Consider the following 13,410-nt stretch of genomic DNA (forward strand, 5'->3'; position numbering starts at 1 on the left):
GCACCCGTGCAAAGAGGATATACGGGCAGAAACTCTAAGCCGGAGAATCGGAGACCTAGACGGATCCATCCGTGGTCGCGAGCAGCCACACACGAGGAACGTCACAATTGCGGCATGAAGAACTACGATCGTGTGATATCTGCAATCAGAGTCAGATCGCCCTTCATGTTGTATCCCGACTGTCACACCTACGGTTCCCCGCTTCCTAGTGGCGGCTCGGGGACGCTTCCATGTCATGGTCCGGGATCTCCTATTCTGTTAGGTAATGGCCTTCATGATGCGTAGATAAAAGTGTTTCACATCGCTGTCGCGTTGTGGGGTTGGTTAGCTTCCTGCCATGTTTTCTTTATACTAGGATGGCGAATCGTCCAAGATCTATGTATCGTATCATTTGCAGTCATGCCGTTTCTATCGTTTGCCCGTGTACTGGAGTTGAGACGACAGCTGGAAGGAACCAGGGCAGAGGTCGTTTGTCTCGGGTCCGACGATTATGCGGCGAGCATTCGCCGATGGAGTGACACTTGCGAGAAGGATGCTGTGTGTGAATTGCTCCATTCATAGGTTCAGATCTAACCCAGTCAGGGCGCTATTGTCAGGGTAACGACTACATCGGAAGTATCCGAAGTTGTCCGCTTCTGCCGAAAACACCACATTGACTATGTGGTCGAGGCGGGCGGGCATTCTACAACCGGGTCTTCCTCGTCTCACGGGGGCGTCGTGATCAGCATGGCCAGTATGCACAAAGTCTTGACAGACCCTGCCTCCAAGACGGTGTGCGTTCAGGGTGGCGCTACCTGGGATGCTGTCAACCACTCAACTGTTCCCTACGGGCTTGCTGTGGTGGGTGCCACCGCCAGTCACATCGGGGTAGGCGGGTCAACCTTGGGAGGTGGCTATGGATGGCTAACCGGGCAGCATGGGCTTATCATAGACCAGCTGCTGAGTGTTAAGATGGTCATCTCCGATGGCAGCATCGTCGAGGCGTCGGAAGAGAGCAATCGGGATCTATTCTGGGCCATCCGTGGCGCAGGGCAAGCCTTTGGCATCGCGACTGAGTTTGTGTTTCGCGCTCACAAGGTTCCTGCCACCGTTTTCGGGGGGCTGATGTACTTTGATGTGGACAAATTGCCAACGATTATCGAGTTTGCCAATCGGTTCGATGAGCAACAGGATCCGAACAGTGGGTTCTTTTTTGGATTCACGACTTGGCGACCAGCCGGCCAGACCGTGGTCTTGACCATGCTCTTTTATAACGGAACTCATTCCGAAGCTGCAGCATTCTTTGCACCTATTTTATCACAACCGTCTCTGGTCAACCGCGCTGGCATGATGTCTTACTCGGAGTTGAATGCCATGGCGAATGTCGATCCAGTGCCAGAAGGCCGAAAAAGTATCGGTGGCACGAACATCATGCCACCATTCAACACAAGCCTAGTACGAGAGCTTTGGGATCAGTTTGACCACGCCATGAAAGCATACCCACGCATGGAAGATAGCGTGTTAGTCTTTGAGATGCTGCCATACTCCAAGGTTGTCCAGGTGCCTGTTGAGGAGACCGCATGCGCCAACCGAGGCCCGTATTACAACGTTGGTTGGGTATTATGCTGGCATGATCCCGACCTTGACGCGAAAATGCATGCTCTTCAGCGACATATGGTATCCAAGATTCAGGAGGCGCAACAAGGCAGTACTGACGAGCATGTCGCGGCGCATGCGAATTTTGCTGGCAAGTCTCTCTACATTGCTTCTCTACCGTTATTAGCGAGTAGTAACCATAACAGGACACGAGATAAGCGCCCAAAGTCTGTTTGGGGATAATCTGCCCCGGCTCCAGGAGATCAAAAGGAAGTATGATCCGCAGAATGTGTTTCGTAAGTGGCATGACCTGGTTCCCCAAACGAGATCCTTGTAGAATGAATGTGCCTGTATGAAATGAGATGAATATAAGACTGGTCCATAAGTTGCTGTGAAGCCATTATCCCAGTAGCCACTTAGCATTGCAAACAACCATGCTCCGCTGTAATGCCGTGAAAGAGCCCCAATCAGGTGATCATAGCGAGCGACAACTCGTCTCCCCTGCCAACTCAGTTCCTGAGGATAACTTCACTTCAAGTTTGCCGAACAGCGATGACATCGGCATCCTAGCTGGCTTGGTTGGTGTCGCCGCGATGTCAAAGCGAGATATCCTTCGCTAACAATCCACTGAAAGCAGTTTGCAGATATCCCCTCCGATACGAAGATGTTGAACTCCCGATTCAAATCAAAGCTCGGCCGGATCAGCATCGATGCTCCGAGTTCTCCGAAATATCGCCGTCGTGATGCAAGCGACATACAGGGACGAGATTGGCTGAAACGCTTCATGTCATACGATGGACGATTTACGATTTCTCAATGGATGTCATATCTGCGTCAAGATAAAGAGGGGGTGTCTTTGTGTCTGGGACCCCCGAACCTTCCCCGGCCCCGGCCCGGCGTTCGGGAACGACACCCCCTCAACTGGCGGGGCAACACAAGTATCAGTAGCACGGGAAGACCTGCAGGGTAGACACTGTATCTTATCTAGGTAGTGCTTTCTTCCGATAAAGCAAGTGCTTAATTCCAACACAAAGCAAATGGCATCGGTCAGTCCTTCCTTCACCGCGGACGCCTGGGCTGGGCGACCATTAAATGTGAGATCATGCTTTGGTCCCAGTGTATACTTTGTTAGTACTAATGCTGTGGTTTAGATCATATACGCAGGGATAACGGAGCTTGTAAGCGATGCCTCAGGCGGAAGAGTTGCGATTGCCATTCGGAATTCTACAGACCTGGTCGACTTGCTCGTCTGTACTTTGCATGCCCCTCGCCCCGATGCGCCAGACCACGCCACCAGCGAGATAATCTCGGAGCTGAGGGAGTACAGGGATAAGCATGGGGAGAAGATAATCAGCGCTGCATTGCATGAGTCTCTCGCGGACAAGTGTCCATCCCTCTGCTCGCGACTCTGGGGCGAATTAGACATTGTGCCCTTGGTCCTAGACCATAAAGACCGCGAACGACAATACGACGACCAGGGCGAGTTGGCTACCTTTTCCGGATGGCATAAGAAGGAGCTTGACGAGCGGGCGGATTCCATGGTGCGAAAGTGCATACGGTAGGTGTCTCGGAGTATATGTGAGCTTTGATAACGTGTGCAGGTCTTTTGGCATCGGGCATGTACTGCACAATCATATAAACCTCGATGGCTCGGTAGACGTTGACAGAAGTTACCATGTGCACCTCGCTAATAAGGACGATTACGAGAACACCGTCGACCCTACTACATGGTCTTTGGCTCAAAACTATGCCCAGGACCTAAGGCAGAGGGATGTGAAGATTGCTTTCTTCAGTATGACATGCCAAGGCAAGCCTGATGTTCCTACACGACATGCACTCGCAAGGTTTTCCCAGAGCCTTGGGATTTACATCAAATGGTAGGTTATTCTTCGCTATGACTATGCTGAGTGTAGCTAAATTATATTAATCTATTCAGGTTCGTACCAAAGCCACGGCCCGGGATGATTCCTCTTATCCGAAAGATGCAGGACACCCTTGAAGGACTGGGCGATACCCTTCCAGATATCACGATCAACGACGAGCTACTGATTCTCGACTTTGCGTATTCAAATGCCCGAAGATATTGGTTGTGCGAGAATGGGCCTCTCCGGCCGCGTGCAGAAGGTGGCGTCGATGTGGTAATCATTGACAGTGCACCTCTGTTGACGTTGGCTCTTCTTTCAAAGCAGCAAGACCCCGAGAGGCCTGTCATTTTTGAGAGCAGCCTCCAGCCTCAAGGCGACTCGCTTGGGGATCCTCATAGCCCACAATCTCGGGCATGGGAGTTTATCAAAACTAGGCTGACGCATGTGGATTTGGTGGTGTCTCTTCTTCCCAAGGAACTTGCACCACGCATAATGCCAGAAGATCATGTTGGCTACATGCCATTTTCTGTTGACCAGTACGTTAGTCCATAGGCTAACTGGACACTTGTTAATTGGTCCAGGCTCGACGGTCAGAATAAACCATTGACAAACTGGGACATGGTATTCTATGGCCGAGAGTTCAGCTCCCTGTGCCGAACCCTGCAGATGTCTATCATACGATATCCTGAAGGTCAGCACCCACTTTCCATCAACCGTGTTCGCTCAGTAACACCTGTCTGAAGAGCAATACATCCTCCATCTATCACAGTTCCGCCCCGGCGATGGCACCCTCTGTCTTCTTGAGTCATATGGAAAATTCCGCGACATATATATCAAGAAATATCCCGGACAGGCTTTCCCTAAGCTACTCATCTGCCACCACGGCCCATTCCGAAGCCCCGAAAGCTCCATGCTCTACGACACCGTTATGTCGCAGCTCGACAACATCGAGAGCTTAGCCTCATCCGTCTGCATCATCCCAATCGGCGCCTTGGACCAGATGTGGAACGCCCTCCTCACCAACGCAATGGCCCTTGTGCAACTCTCCATCCTGCACGGCGTCCCTGAATTGCTACTCGGAGCAATTCAGAAGGAAACACTGGTGATTTCAATCCGAGAAGCACAACTCTTCCCTTTCATCCGTGAACACGAGAATGCCATTTTGGTCAACCAAGCGGACACGGATGCTATAGCAGAGCAGTTGGTTCGTCTTTTCAGTGGCGATGAACCACATCAGCTTAAGCCCAATCCTTCATCCAGGAAGGTGTTTAATAAGAATGCCAAGCTTCCAGATGAGACTACAACGGTCGGAAACGCAGTCAGCTGGATGTATCTGGCATCGAAGCTCTCTCAGGGGGAGAAATTCGAACCTCGGGGTGGAAATATCTATGAGTTGGCTCGGGAGGAAACTCAGTATTATGATTTTGATTGACTTTCGCTATGTATATGGATATCAGCGTTATCATCATACTATTGTGGGATAAGCAATCAGACGTTGCTGTTCGAATTACTTTTACAAAACGGTGATTTGCAGGAGTTTGAACACTGTTAGTGCAGCAGCGTGGCTATCCACAAAATAATCACAAATAATTTTACAATATTCGCATGTGGATTATTCCAGTGAAATGACCTATAATATACCGTAAATCCAGCAAAGTAAAAAGGAGACCAGGAGTCTCCTCCCATCTCAAAGGCTTAATCTGTGCTCTTCCTATGACACCCTAGATGGCAAATCCTAAACAAAGACGGACATGGATCTGCTAACCGGGACATCCTGTCAGGGGTAGCAAGTGATGCGGATACATCTCGTGATGATCGTATTTGCTGACTTGGGGGGTAGTACAAGGTTTGGCGTGGGCAGGGGTGGTAGTGTACCACGCCACCTGCTTTACCTACGATAACAAAAGGAATTTGAACTCTCGAGAGCATGTTTACTGTTGGATGGGGAGAGTACTAGGCTACTATTTCTAATCTGGATGAACGGGCTAGATGAGGACGTTGATGGTGACTTCAAATATATATATTTTCTGCGGATACGAAGCATCCGTAACGGAAAGAAAAAGAGGTCCAGGGAAAAGCATGACATATTAATTGGCATCTAGAACCATCAACCGGAGGCATATTCCACTTATTATTTATTCTATTGAAGTCTATGGTGAATACTTAAAATGACCTACCTGCACTTGCATTTTCATTGTTTGGTGAAAGTGAAATTCTACTCGACAAGGCAAGGGTGGAGCCAGTGGAGTCACCCAAATCTCCGAACCAAAAAATTTTTGAATTCGCAGCACATTCCACACAACGATTCGATAAAAAGCAAAAAGATAAGCCCAACGCGGGGCTCGAACCCGCAGCCTTGAGATTAAGAGTCTCACGCTCTACCGATTGAGCTAGCCGGGCTGCTCGTTGAAGAATGCTTCCTAGATGAGGTATATAATAGCGTGTGGGCCAACGTGGAAGACACCGCGGAAGACACCGCAAGGCGTAGTATGCTCAAACTAGGACAGAAGAACACTAGTAATGATACCTGGAATTGGATAAGTAATCTGTGATTGAAAAGGAGAGGTGTACCTTACTCAGCGTGCTTCAGTCTGAATTATCTGAATGAGGATCATAAGTTGTAGCAGTCGCTGATGGTATTGATTGGGATGCTGGTTGGTTTGCTGAATTGGATCTCCTGGTCAGGGGTATCGTGTCAGAGTAGTGGTGGTTCATGGATCTCGTGATGGTTGCCAGGACCTGACGGTTCTCTTGCTAGGGAGAGGAGTGACGAGGCTTCAGGCTGCTCTGTACCGCGCCACTGCTGGGTCGTTACAGAAGGTATCACCGTGTTACACCAAGCAATCGATGTGATGTGGTGACGGACCACTCAGCCTATTGAATGTTGTGCCCTTTGAAAGTCCAGTGTCTTGCTTGGAGTTGTGTAATGAGCACCGGAGCCAGCATGCTTGTATGGAGAGTGAGCGATGTTGTCATGTCTCCACCGCCAAACCGGGTACTATATAGTAGGAGTGGACCGGGGATCAAGAGTGAGCCCAAGCATATCAACATCACCCGACAGATGATTTGAAAAGGGCGATTGTTTGACGAGGCCGCCTATGTTGGTTTCCTCTCCAGTGTACGGAGTAATATCATGCCACCTTGCTGATAAGGTTGGTGTTTCTACGGAGAAGCCTCCCGCTGGTGTTACTACTATCGCTGGCGGAGCAATCAGCGCCGGGGGATTAGGCGCGTGGCTGCCTCTTTGGGACTGGACGGCTATCACGTGCAGCACGGGCCCTAACCCACTCTTTCACGTGACGTGTCCCGCACTAGCCCAATGAGGAGCTGGCGGTGACATCAGCCGCTGGCGGTCGGCGACCAGAACGAGTCACTCTCGAGGAAATGCAGCGGAAGCAGCCCAACATTCACACCACCCAATCTCCCCATTGCAGCAACTGCAGTCACACGGCCGATCGGCAGTCGGAGGGAATCTAGGCCATTCCCCACGAGAGTGGGCTGTTCGAGTGTTCTTCACTGCATCTGCCGAGCACGACGAGGTATATTAGCGGGGCAGTGACGGCCGGCGAGTCTGTGACGTACTGCTGCCCACACCCGCTTTTTCTCACCGGCACCTCCCCCACCCTCACACAAGTTATCTCTGGCTCCCTCCGCAGCTCCTCTTCTCTCCGTCTCATCTCCATCTTACGTCTGTTCAGCTATTGCTCTCTCGATCAATTGCTGAACCTCGCACGATGGCTCCCCCCCAAGCTCCCGTGCAACCTCCCAAGAGGCGCCGCATCGGTGTCTTGACCTCGGGTGGCGATGCTCCCGGTATGAACGGCGCCGTCCGGGCCGTCGTCCGCATGGCCATCCACTCCGACTGTGAGGCTTTTGCTGTCTTTGAAGGTTATGAAGGTCTTGTCAATGGCGGTGACATGATCCGTCAGCTACACTGGGAGGATGTCCGCGGCTGGTTGTCTCGCGGTGGTACCCTCATCGGTTCTGCCCGCTGCATGACCTTCCGCGAGCGTCCCGGTCGTCTGCAGGCCGCAAAGAACATGATCCTCCGCGGTATTGATGCCTTGGTCGTGTGTGGTGGTGACGGCAGTTTGACTGGTGCTGATGTCTTCCGCTCCGAGTGGCCCGGTCTGTTGAAGGAGTTGGTCCAGAAGGGTGAGTTGACCGAGGAGCAGGTCAAGCCATACCAGATTTTGAATATCGTCGGATTGGTGGGTTCGATTGACAACGACATGTCCGGCACCGACGCCACCATCGGCTGCTACTCCTCTTTGACTCGCATCTGTGACGCCGTCGACGACGTCTTCGACACGGCCTTTTCTCACCAGCGTGGTTTCGTTATCGAGGTCATGGGACGCCACTGCGGTTGGCTCGCCTTGATGGCGGCTATCAGCACCGGTGCTGACTGGCTGTTTGTTCCTGAGATGCCCCCTAAGGACGGATGGGAGGATGACATGTGTGCTATTATTACCAAGGTACGTCAGAGCCATGTCTAACACAGATGTAGGCTAACTGTTTGCAGAACAGAAAAGAGCGCGGAAAGCGGAGGACGATCGTCATCGTGGCCGAGGGAGCACAGGACCGGCACCTCAACAAGATTTCGAGCTCAAAGGTCAAGGATATTCTGACGGAGCGGTTGAACCTGGATACCCGTGTGACCGTGTTGGGTCACACGCAGAGAGGTGGTGCGGCTTGTGCCTATGATCGCTGGCTGTCCACTCTGCAGGGTGTGGAAGCGGTCCGCGCCGTGCTAGACATGAAGCCCGATTCCCCGTCCCCGGTGATCACCATCCGCGAGAACAAGATCCTGCGCATGCCCTTGATGGAGGCAGTGCAGCACACCCAGACCGTTACCAAGCACATCCAGGCCAAGGAGTTCGACCAAGCGATGGCCCTGCGCGACTCGGAATTCAAAGAATACCACTATTCCTACATCAACACCTCCACTCCCGATCACCCCAAGCTATTGCTTCCTGAGAACAAGGTGGGTTGCTTGTGAAAGTCATAGAACCTAGCTGATTGTGTGCAGAGAATGCGTATCGGTATCATCCACGTCGGTGCCCCGGCCGGTGGTATGAACCAGGCTACCCGTGCCGCTGTCGCCTACTGCCTGACTCGCGGCCACACCCCCCTTGCTATTCACAACGGTTTCCCTGGCTTGTGCCGCCACCATGACGACACTCCTATCTGCTCCGTGCGCGAGGTCGCCTGGATGGAGTCGGACAGCTGGGTCAACGAGGGTGGATCGGATATCGGCACGAACCGTGGCCTGCCCGGTGATGACCTCGAGACGACTGCCAAGTGCTTCAAGAAGTTCGGGTTTGACGCCTTGTTCGTGGTGGGTGGATTTGAAGCGTTCACAGCCGTCAGTCAGCTCCGCCAGGCGCGTGAGAAGTACCCGGCCTTCAAGATCCCGATGACGGTGCTGCCGGCCACCATCTCCAACAACGTGCCGGGCACGGAGTACTCACTGGGTAGCGACACCTGTCTGAACACGCTGATCGACTTCTGTGATGCTATCCGCCAGTCGGCCTCGTCATCCCGTCGCCGTGTGTTTGTGATTGAGACCCAGGGTGGCAAGTCGGGTTACATTGCGACCACGGCCGGTCTGTCGGTCGGCGCGGTGGCCGTGTACATCCCGGAGGAGGGCATCGATATCAAGATGCTGGCCCGCGACATTGACTTCCTGCGTGACAACTTTGCGCGCGACAAGGGTGCCAACCGGGCGGGTAAGATCATCCTGCGCAACGAGTGCGCGTCCAGCACGTACACGACACAGGTGATTGCGGACATGATCAAGGAGGAGGCCAAGGGTCGGTTCGAGAGCCGTGCGGCGGTGCCGGGACACTTCCAGCAGGGTGGCAAGCCGTCGCCGATGGACCGCATTCGGGCACTGCGGATGGCGACCAAGTGTATGCTGCACCTGGAGAGCTACGCGGGCAAGTCGCCTGACGAGATTGCGGCGGACGAGCTGTCGGCGTCGGTGATTGGCATCAAGGGCTCGCAGGTGCTGTTCTCGGCGATGGGTGGTGCCAATGGCCTGGAGGCGACAGAGACGGACTGGGCACGTCGTCGGCCGAAGACGGAGTTCTGGCTGGAGTTGCAGGACACGGTCAACATTCTGTCGGGACGGGCGAGCGCGGCCAATGCTGCCTGGACGTGCTATGAGAGTACTTAGCGGCTAGGAGCTGACCAGTCGCATGATGAATAGATGATTAATGGTGATGCTAGATGCAGTTATGCATTTTGTTACATTGTAGATGCCAGCACTTGATGCTGTACGCTGCTGTAGATCATGCAATGTAGAACAGACTCTAATGACCGCTGGAATACCACGAATGCTGCAATAATACCAGTCTATGAAGTATCGTCTACCATGATTATCCAAATATCTCCCCTACATCAACACCCACCCTCCACGATTATAGTATTAAAGAAACAACCACCCCACAACCCACAAACAACCAAACAACCAAACAACCAAACAACCAAGGAACGAAACTAAGGAAAAACCACCCCCCTCGCCTTCCCAATAAAAAAATCCCTCCCCTTAGCGACCCTGACCAAAAAACTCCACGGCACCCATCCAAACATCTGGCCCGTCCCCCCTGTCTCTCCCACAGGCACAACCATCATACTCACATCTGGCCCCTCCGTATACGTCTTCCGTTTCGTAGCCCCGCAGTATCCATTCCCCCTACCACCACCACCACCACCACCACCACCATGAGTGGAGGATGTAGAGGCAGAGGTAGAAATATCATCAATCAAATTGCCCACCACGACGGGAACCATCTCCGTAACCTTCATGTAAAGTTTCTGTGTATGGTGTGTGATATCCCCCGCCGCGTAGACGCCTTGGCCCTCCAGACCGAGGACTTGTAATTCGGGGGATACAGTTATCCAACCTCTTTCATTGAGAATGGATGGTGGCAGGTAAGATGAGTTAGGAAGGACGCCGGTCGTGGGGATGTAGATGTTGGTTTCGAGGGTATCTCCGTTGTCTAGGGTTATTGTTGTGGTGGGGGATTTGATATTGGAGTTCGGGGTGCTTGGGGTAGAGGTAGAGGTAACAGACACGACCTTCCGTCCCTTAATGATCTTGACCCCCAGAGAAACGAGTAGTGATTCCGCGGCTGCACCGGCGGCCGGTTTCAAGGCCGGAAGGAGACGATCTGTTGCGGAGACCAACGTCACGGATAGATTCCGGGAGGGGCTTTTGGTGAGTAGGTCGCCTAGTTCGCCGGCGGTTTCGATGCCGATGGGTCCGGCGCCGGCGATGACGATGGTGGATGCGTGGGCGATGGTTTCTTGGGCGGTTTGGAGGGCGGATTGGATGGTTAGGTGGGGGGTGAGGGGGGGTTTGAAGGGGTAGATTTTATTCTGTAGAGAGGTGGAGGAGGAGGGGGAGGGATTGGGATTGGGGTTTGAGGTGAGGCCGAGGGTAGCGGGGGTGGAGCTGCCGGAGGCGATGACGAGGTAGTTGTATTTGATGTCCTGGGTGGTGGTGGTGGTGGTGGTGGATTCGACGGTCACGGTTTTAGAGGCAAAGTCGACGGCAGTGGCTTTTCCGAGGAGGAATTCGAATTCGTCGGAGGAGTAGGCGGAGAAGCCGTCGGCGATGGGGACGAGGTATTGTGATTCGGGAAAGGCATTGGGTTTGGTGAGGATGCGGGGAGCGGCGATGGCCCAGTAGAAGTGGGGAGATGGGTTGATGAGGATGAGCTTGATGTTTTGTGGCGTGGAGGGCTTGTGGAAGTGGGCGAGGAGGGCGTGGGCGATGGGGATGCCCGTGAAGGAGGCGCCGATGATGGCGATGGTCGTTCGGTCGGTCATGGTGATATGCTGTAGATTTAGGTGTTTTTAGAGTATTGGGGTAAACAGACTAGTGAGATAAGGTGTCGGCAGGATTATTTATGGCCAGGGGCGAGATTTAAGGCCAGCCTAATAATAATGATGGGCAGGCCGGCCCGGTTTGTCAGACATTCCCGCTGCTTGATAAGCTGCACAACTGCACAATTGCACACCACACGGCATTCGGAGGTACGGGATCACGAAGGTTACAGGGCGTGCAGAATAAGATTGAATTAGAGATATGTAACAGTTCCCCTTACAGCCCCTGCAGCTCGTCCAGCAGCTGCACCGTCTCCGCCGGGCTCGCGATCCACGCCGTCGTGGACGCCAGTCGCGCCTGGGTCGTCAGCCGATAAATTCCAGAGAGGTATAAAAGTATCTCACCTTGAAATCGTTGGCTCCTGCGGACAGGAACTGGTCGCCTACATGCAGAGTGCGCTCCCGCTCAATCCCCCCAAAGTACCGCTGGCAAGCCCGCACACCCCACGACTTGTCGCCAATGTCCACAAACACATCGTTGCCACCTACTCATTAGCATACTTCCCAACTCTAAAGGGATATATACACACCGTTAAAAGCACAGAATGGCAGCCGTGCTCCCACCGCCGACCGCTCCACCGTGTTCTGTACCACCAGTACCGTCTCCTCCAGCTGCTCCCGGCTGATCTTGCTCCGCTCCAGCGGATACACGCCCACCGCCCGGTCCTTGCGCAGCACCGCCACCGGCAGGTTCAGATTCGTCGCGCACGCCCGCAGCGACGACTCTGCGATATCTAGCAGCTCAGTGATGTCTCCATCCTTCCATGTGGACATCTCCTCCAGCATCCACTCCTCGCGCGGCACATACGTCAGCCGGTGCGGCGACGTGGAATCATAACGGAACAAAAAGTTGCTCTCGCCGCCCATCACCACCAATCCCGCCCGCTGCTCGTCTGTCAGCGCCGCCGAGTCGTGCATCGCGTCCAGCAGCCCCTTGAGGCGCTCGTAGTACTTTTCGGCCTCTGTGTAGCCAGCTGCCGTGACGATGCCGATCTTGCGCCCCTGCAGCAGCAGGCGAATCATGCGCGAGATGACCGGGTTGTCAGGCGTGAGACACGCCCCGTCGTCGTACAGCGTGACATCACCATCAAAGGTGACGAGCTCGACACCGGTGGAGCGGGCCAGGCCGAGCAGCTGGGCCGAGTTGAGGATCAGCCGGACATCGTTGAACGAGGGGGCCACAAAGCGGCGCCGACTGATGAACCGCTGGCGGTCCTGGTACCGGAAGGCATCAACCAGAAACAAGGGGGTGAAGAACGTGCCCACACTAGGGACTAACAGCTTGAGCTTGGAGTTACCGGGGGCAGCTTTTTGTTCGTGGGAAACTAAAAGTATTAGATCGATCATCGAAGAGGGCGGGGGAATTACTGTGGTCGCGAATGAGCATCTCGACGTCGCGGAAGATCTCCGCATAGCGCTGGTGGGTGTCGGCCGCCACAGCGATCAGGTTCTCGCTGTGTTCCTGGTAGACGGCGGTGGGCTGCGAGTGCAGTACGAATGGAACCGCCAACAGACCCTGATGGTCAGCGAGGATGGATGAGCCGATTGGCTAAGGACATACTTTGATCCATTCAATCTGGTGCGGTTAGTGATTAAGGCAACCTTCATCGGGCACATGAACACGTACCAGTTGGTCTCGACGGTGAGACTGACGGAGTCAGCATGAACCGAGGACAAAAATTGACTGCATACCTTGAGAGCATCTGGATGGTCAGTAGCTGCCAGTCCATACTAGGAAGGGGTCTCACATTCAACGCGATAGCGGGTGGTCATGGTGAGCTGTCCTTTCGGGCCGCTGGTGAGTCACACCGAGAATTGATCGACACAGGGGAAGAAGATGGAGGACTACGAGAACAGAAGATGGTAGATGAAGAAAGGGGAATGAGGAGAAGAGCAGCAGACAGACCGACAGTAAGGAGGAGAGGAGAAGGAGGGCCATAGTGAGGGGGGCGGTGATTGGGTGCGCCCGCGCCCGCCGTCATGTCATCTGACCCGGAGCTGCCCGCCCCACGGCCAATCAACGGGCGGAGCCGAGCTCGGTCTACACAGGCAGTACTTTGGACTGATTTACGACGAG

The 13,410-nt window shown here is 53.8% G+C and overlaps 6 protein-coding genes and 1 non-coding gene across 7 annotated transcripts; 4 read left to right on the forward strand and 3 right to left on the reverse strand.

Moving 5' to 3' along the window:
* Positions 1-341: 341 nt before the first annotated feature.
* Positions 342-1,937, forward strand: BO80DRAFT_493732 (FAD-binding oxidoreductase). Its single transcript, XM_025723834.1, has 3 exons — positions 342-537; positions 583-1,726; positions 1,782-1,937. The coding sequence occupies exons 1-3, from the start codon at positions 400-402 to the stop codon at positions 1,910-1,912; spliced, it is 1,413 nt and encodes a 470-aa protein (XP_025575170.1). The 5' UTR covers positions 342-399; the 3' UTR covers positions 1,913-1,937.
* A 72-nt stretch (positions 1,938-2,009) lies between these two features.
* On the forward strand, positions 2,010-2,545 carry BO80DRAFT_445159 (uncharacterized protein; the record flags this gene model as incomplete). The annotated part of the gene is made up of 2 exons (XM_025721478.1): positions 2,010-2,153; positions 2,213-2,545. 2 exons carry the CDS (start codon positions 2,010-2,012, stop codon positions 2,543-2,545), a joined length of 477 nt encoding a protein of 158 aa, XP_025575171.1.
* BO80DRAFT_88667 (putative heat shock trehalose synthase) lies at positions 2,488-4,930 on the forward strand. The gene is made up of 6 exons (XM_025724884.1): positions 2,488-2,669; positions 2,727-3,133; positions 3,177-3,452; positions 3,512-3,976; positions 4,022-4,131; positions 4,184-4,930. Exons 1-6 carry the CDS (start codon positions 2,613-2,615, stop codon positions 4,870-4,872), a joined length of 2,004 nt encoding a protein of 667 aa, XP_025575172.1. The 5' UTR covers positions 2,488-2,612; the 3' UTR covers positions 4,873-4,930.
* An 837-nt stretch (positions 4,931-5,767) lies between these two features.
* On the reverse strand, positions 5,768-5,840 carry BO80DRAFT_t166. Its single transcript has one exon. It is a non-coding gene; the product is annotated as a tRNA-Lys (tRNA).
* Positions 5,841-6,826: 986 nt separating this feature from the next.
* On the forward strand, positions 6,827-9,779 carry BO80DRAFT_425247 (ATP-dependent 6-phosphofructokinase). The gene is made up of 3 exons (XM_025719474.1): positions 6,827-7,915; positions 7,963-8,424; positions 8,470-9,779. The coding sequence occupies exons 1-3, from the start codon at positions 7,175-7,177 to the stop codon at positions 9,616-9,618; spliced, it is 2,352 nt and encodes a 783-aa protein (XP_025575173.1). The 5' UTR covers positions 6,827-7,174; the 3' UTR covers positions 9,619-9,779.
* A 162-nt stretch (positions 9,780-9,941) lies between these two features.
* Positions 9,942-11,276, reverse strand: BO80DRAFT_493735 (FAD/NAD(P)-binding domain-containing protein; the record flags this gene model as incomplete). The annotated part of the gene is made up of 1 exon (XM_025723835.1): positions 9,942-11,276. One exon carries the CDS (start codon positions 11,274-11,276, stop codon positions 9,942-9,944), a length of 1,335 nt encoding a protein of 444 aa, XP_025575174.1.
* Positions 11,277-11,499: 223 nt separating this feature from the next.
* On the reverse strand, positions 11,500-13,246 carry isn1 (IMP 5'-nucleotidase ISN1). The gene is made up of 8 exons (XM_025719475.1): positions 13,082-13,246; positions 13,026-13,036; positions 12,961-12,981; positions 12,895-12,909; positions 12,702-12,849; positions 11,864-12,658; positions 11,679-11,818; positions 11,500-11,631 (listed from the first exon to the last, which is right to left on the reverse strand). Exons 1-8 carry the CDS (start codon positions 13,104-13,106, stop codon positions 11,551-11,553), a joined length of 1,236 nt encoding a protein of 411 aa, XP_025575175.1. The 5' UTR covers positions 13,107-13,246; the 3' UTR covers positions 11,500-11,550.
* Positions 13,247-13,410: the final 164 nt, after the last annotated feature.

This window comes from Aspergillus ibericus (genome assembly GCF_003184845.1).
Source record: "Aspergillus ibericus CBS 121593 unplaced genomic scaffold BO80scaffold_20, whole genome shotgun sequence".
NCBI lineage: Eukaryota > Fungi > Ascomycota > Eurotiomycetes > Eurotiales > Aspergillaceae > Aspergillus > Aspergillus ibericus.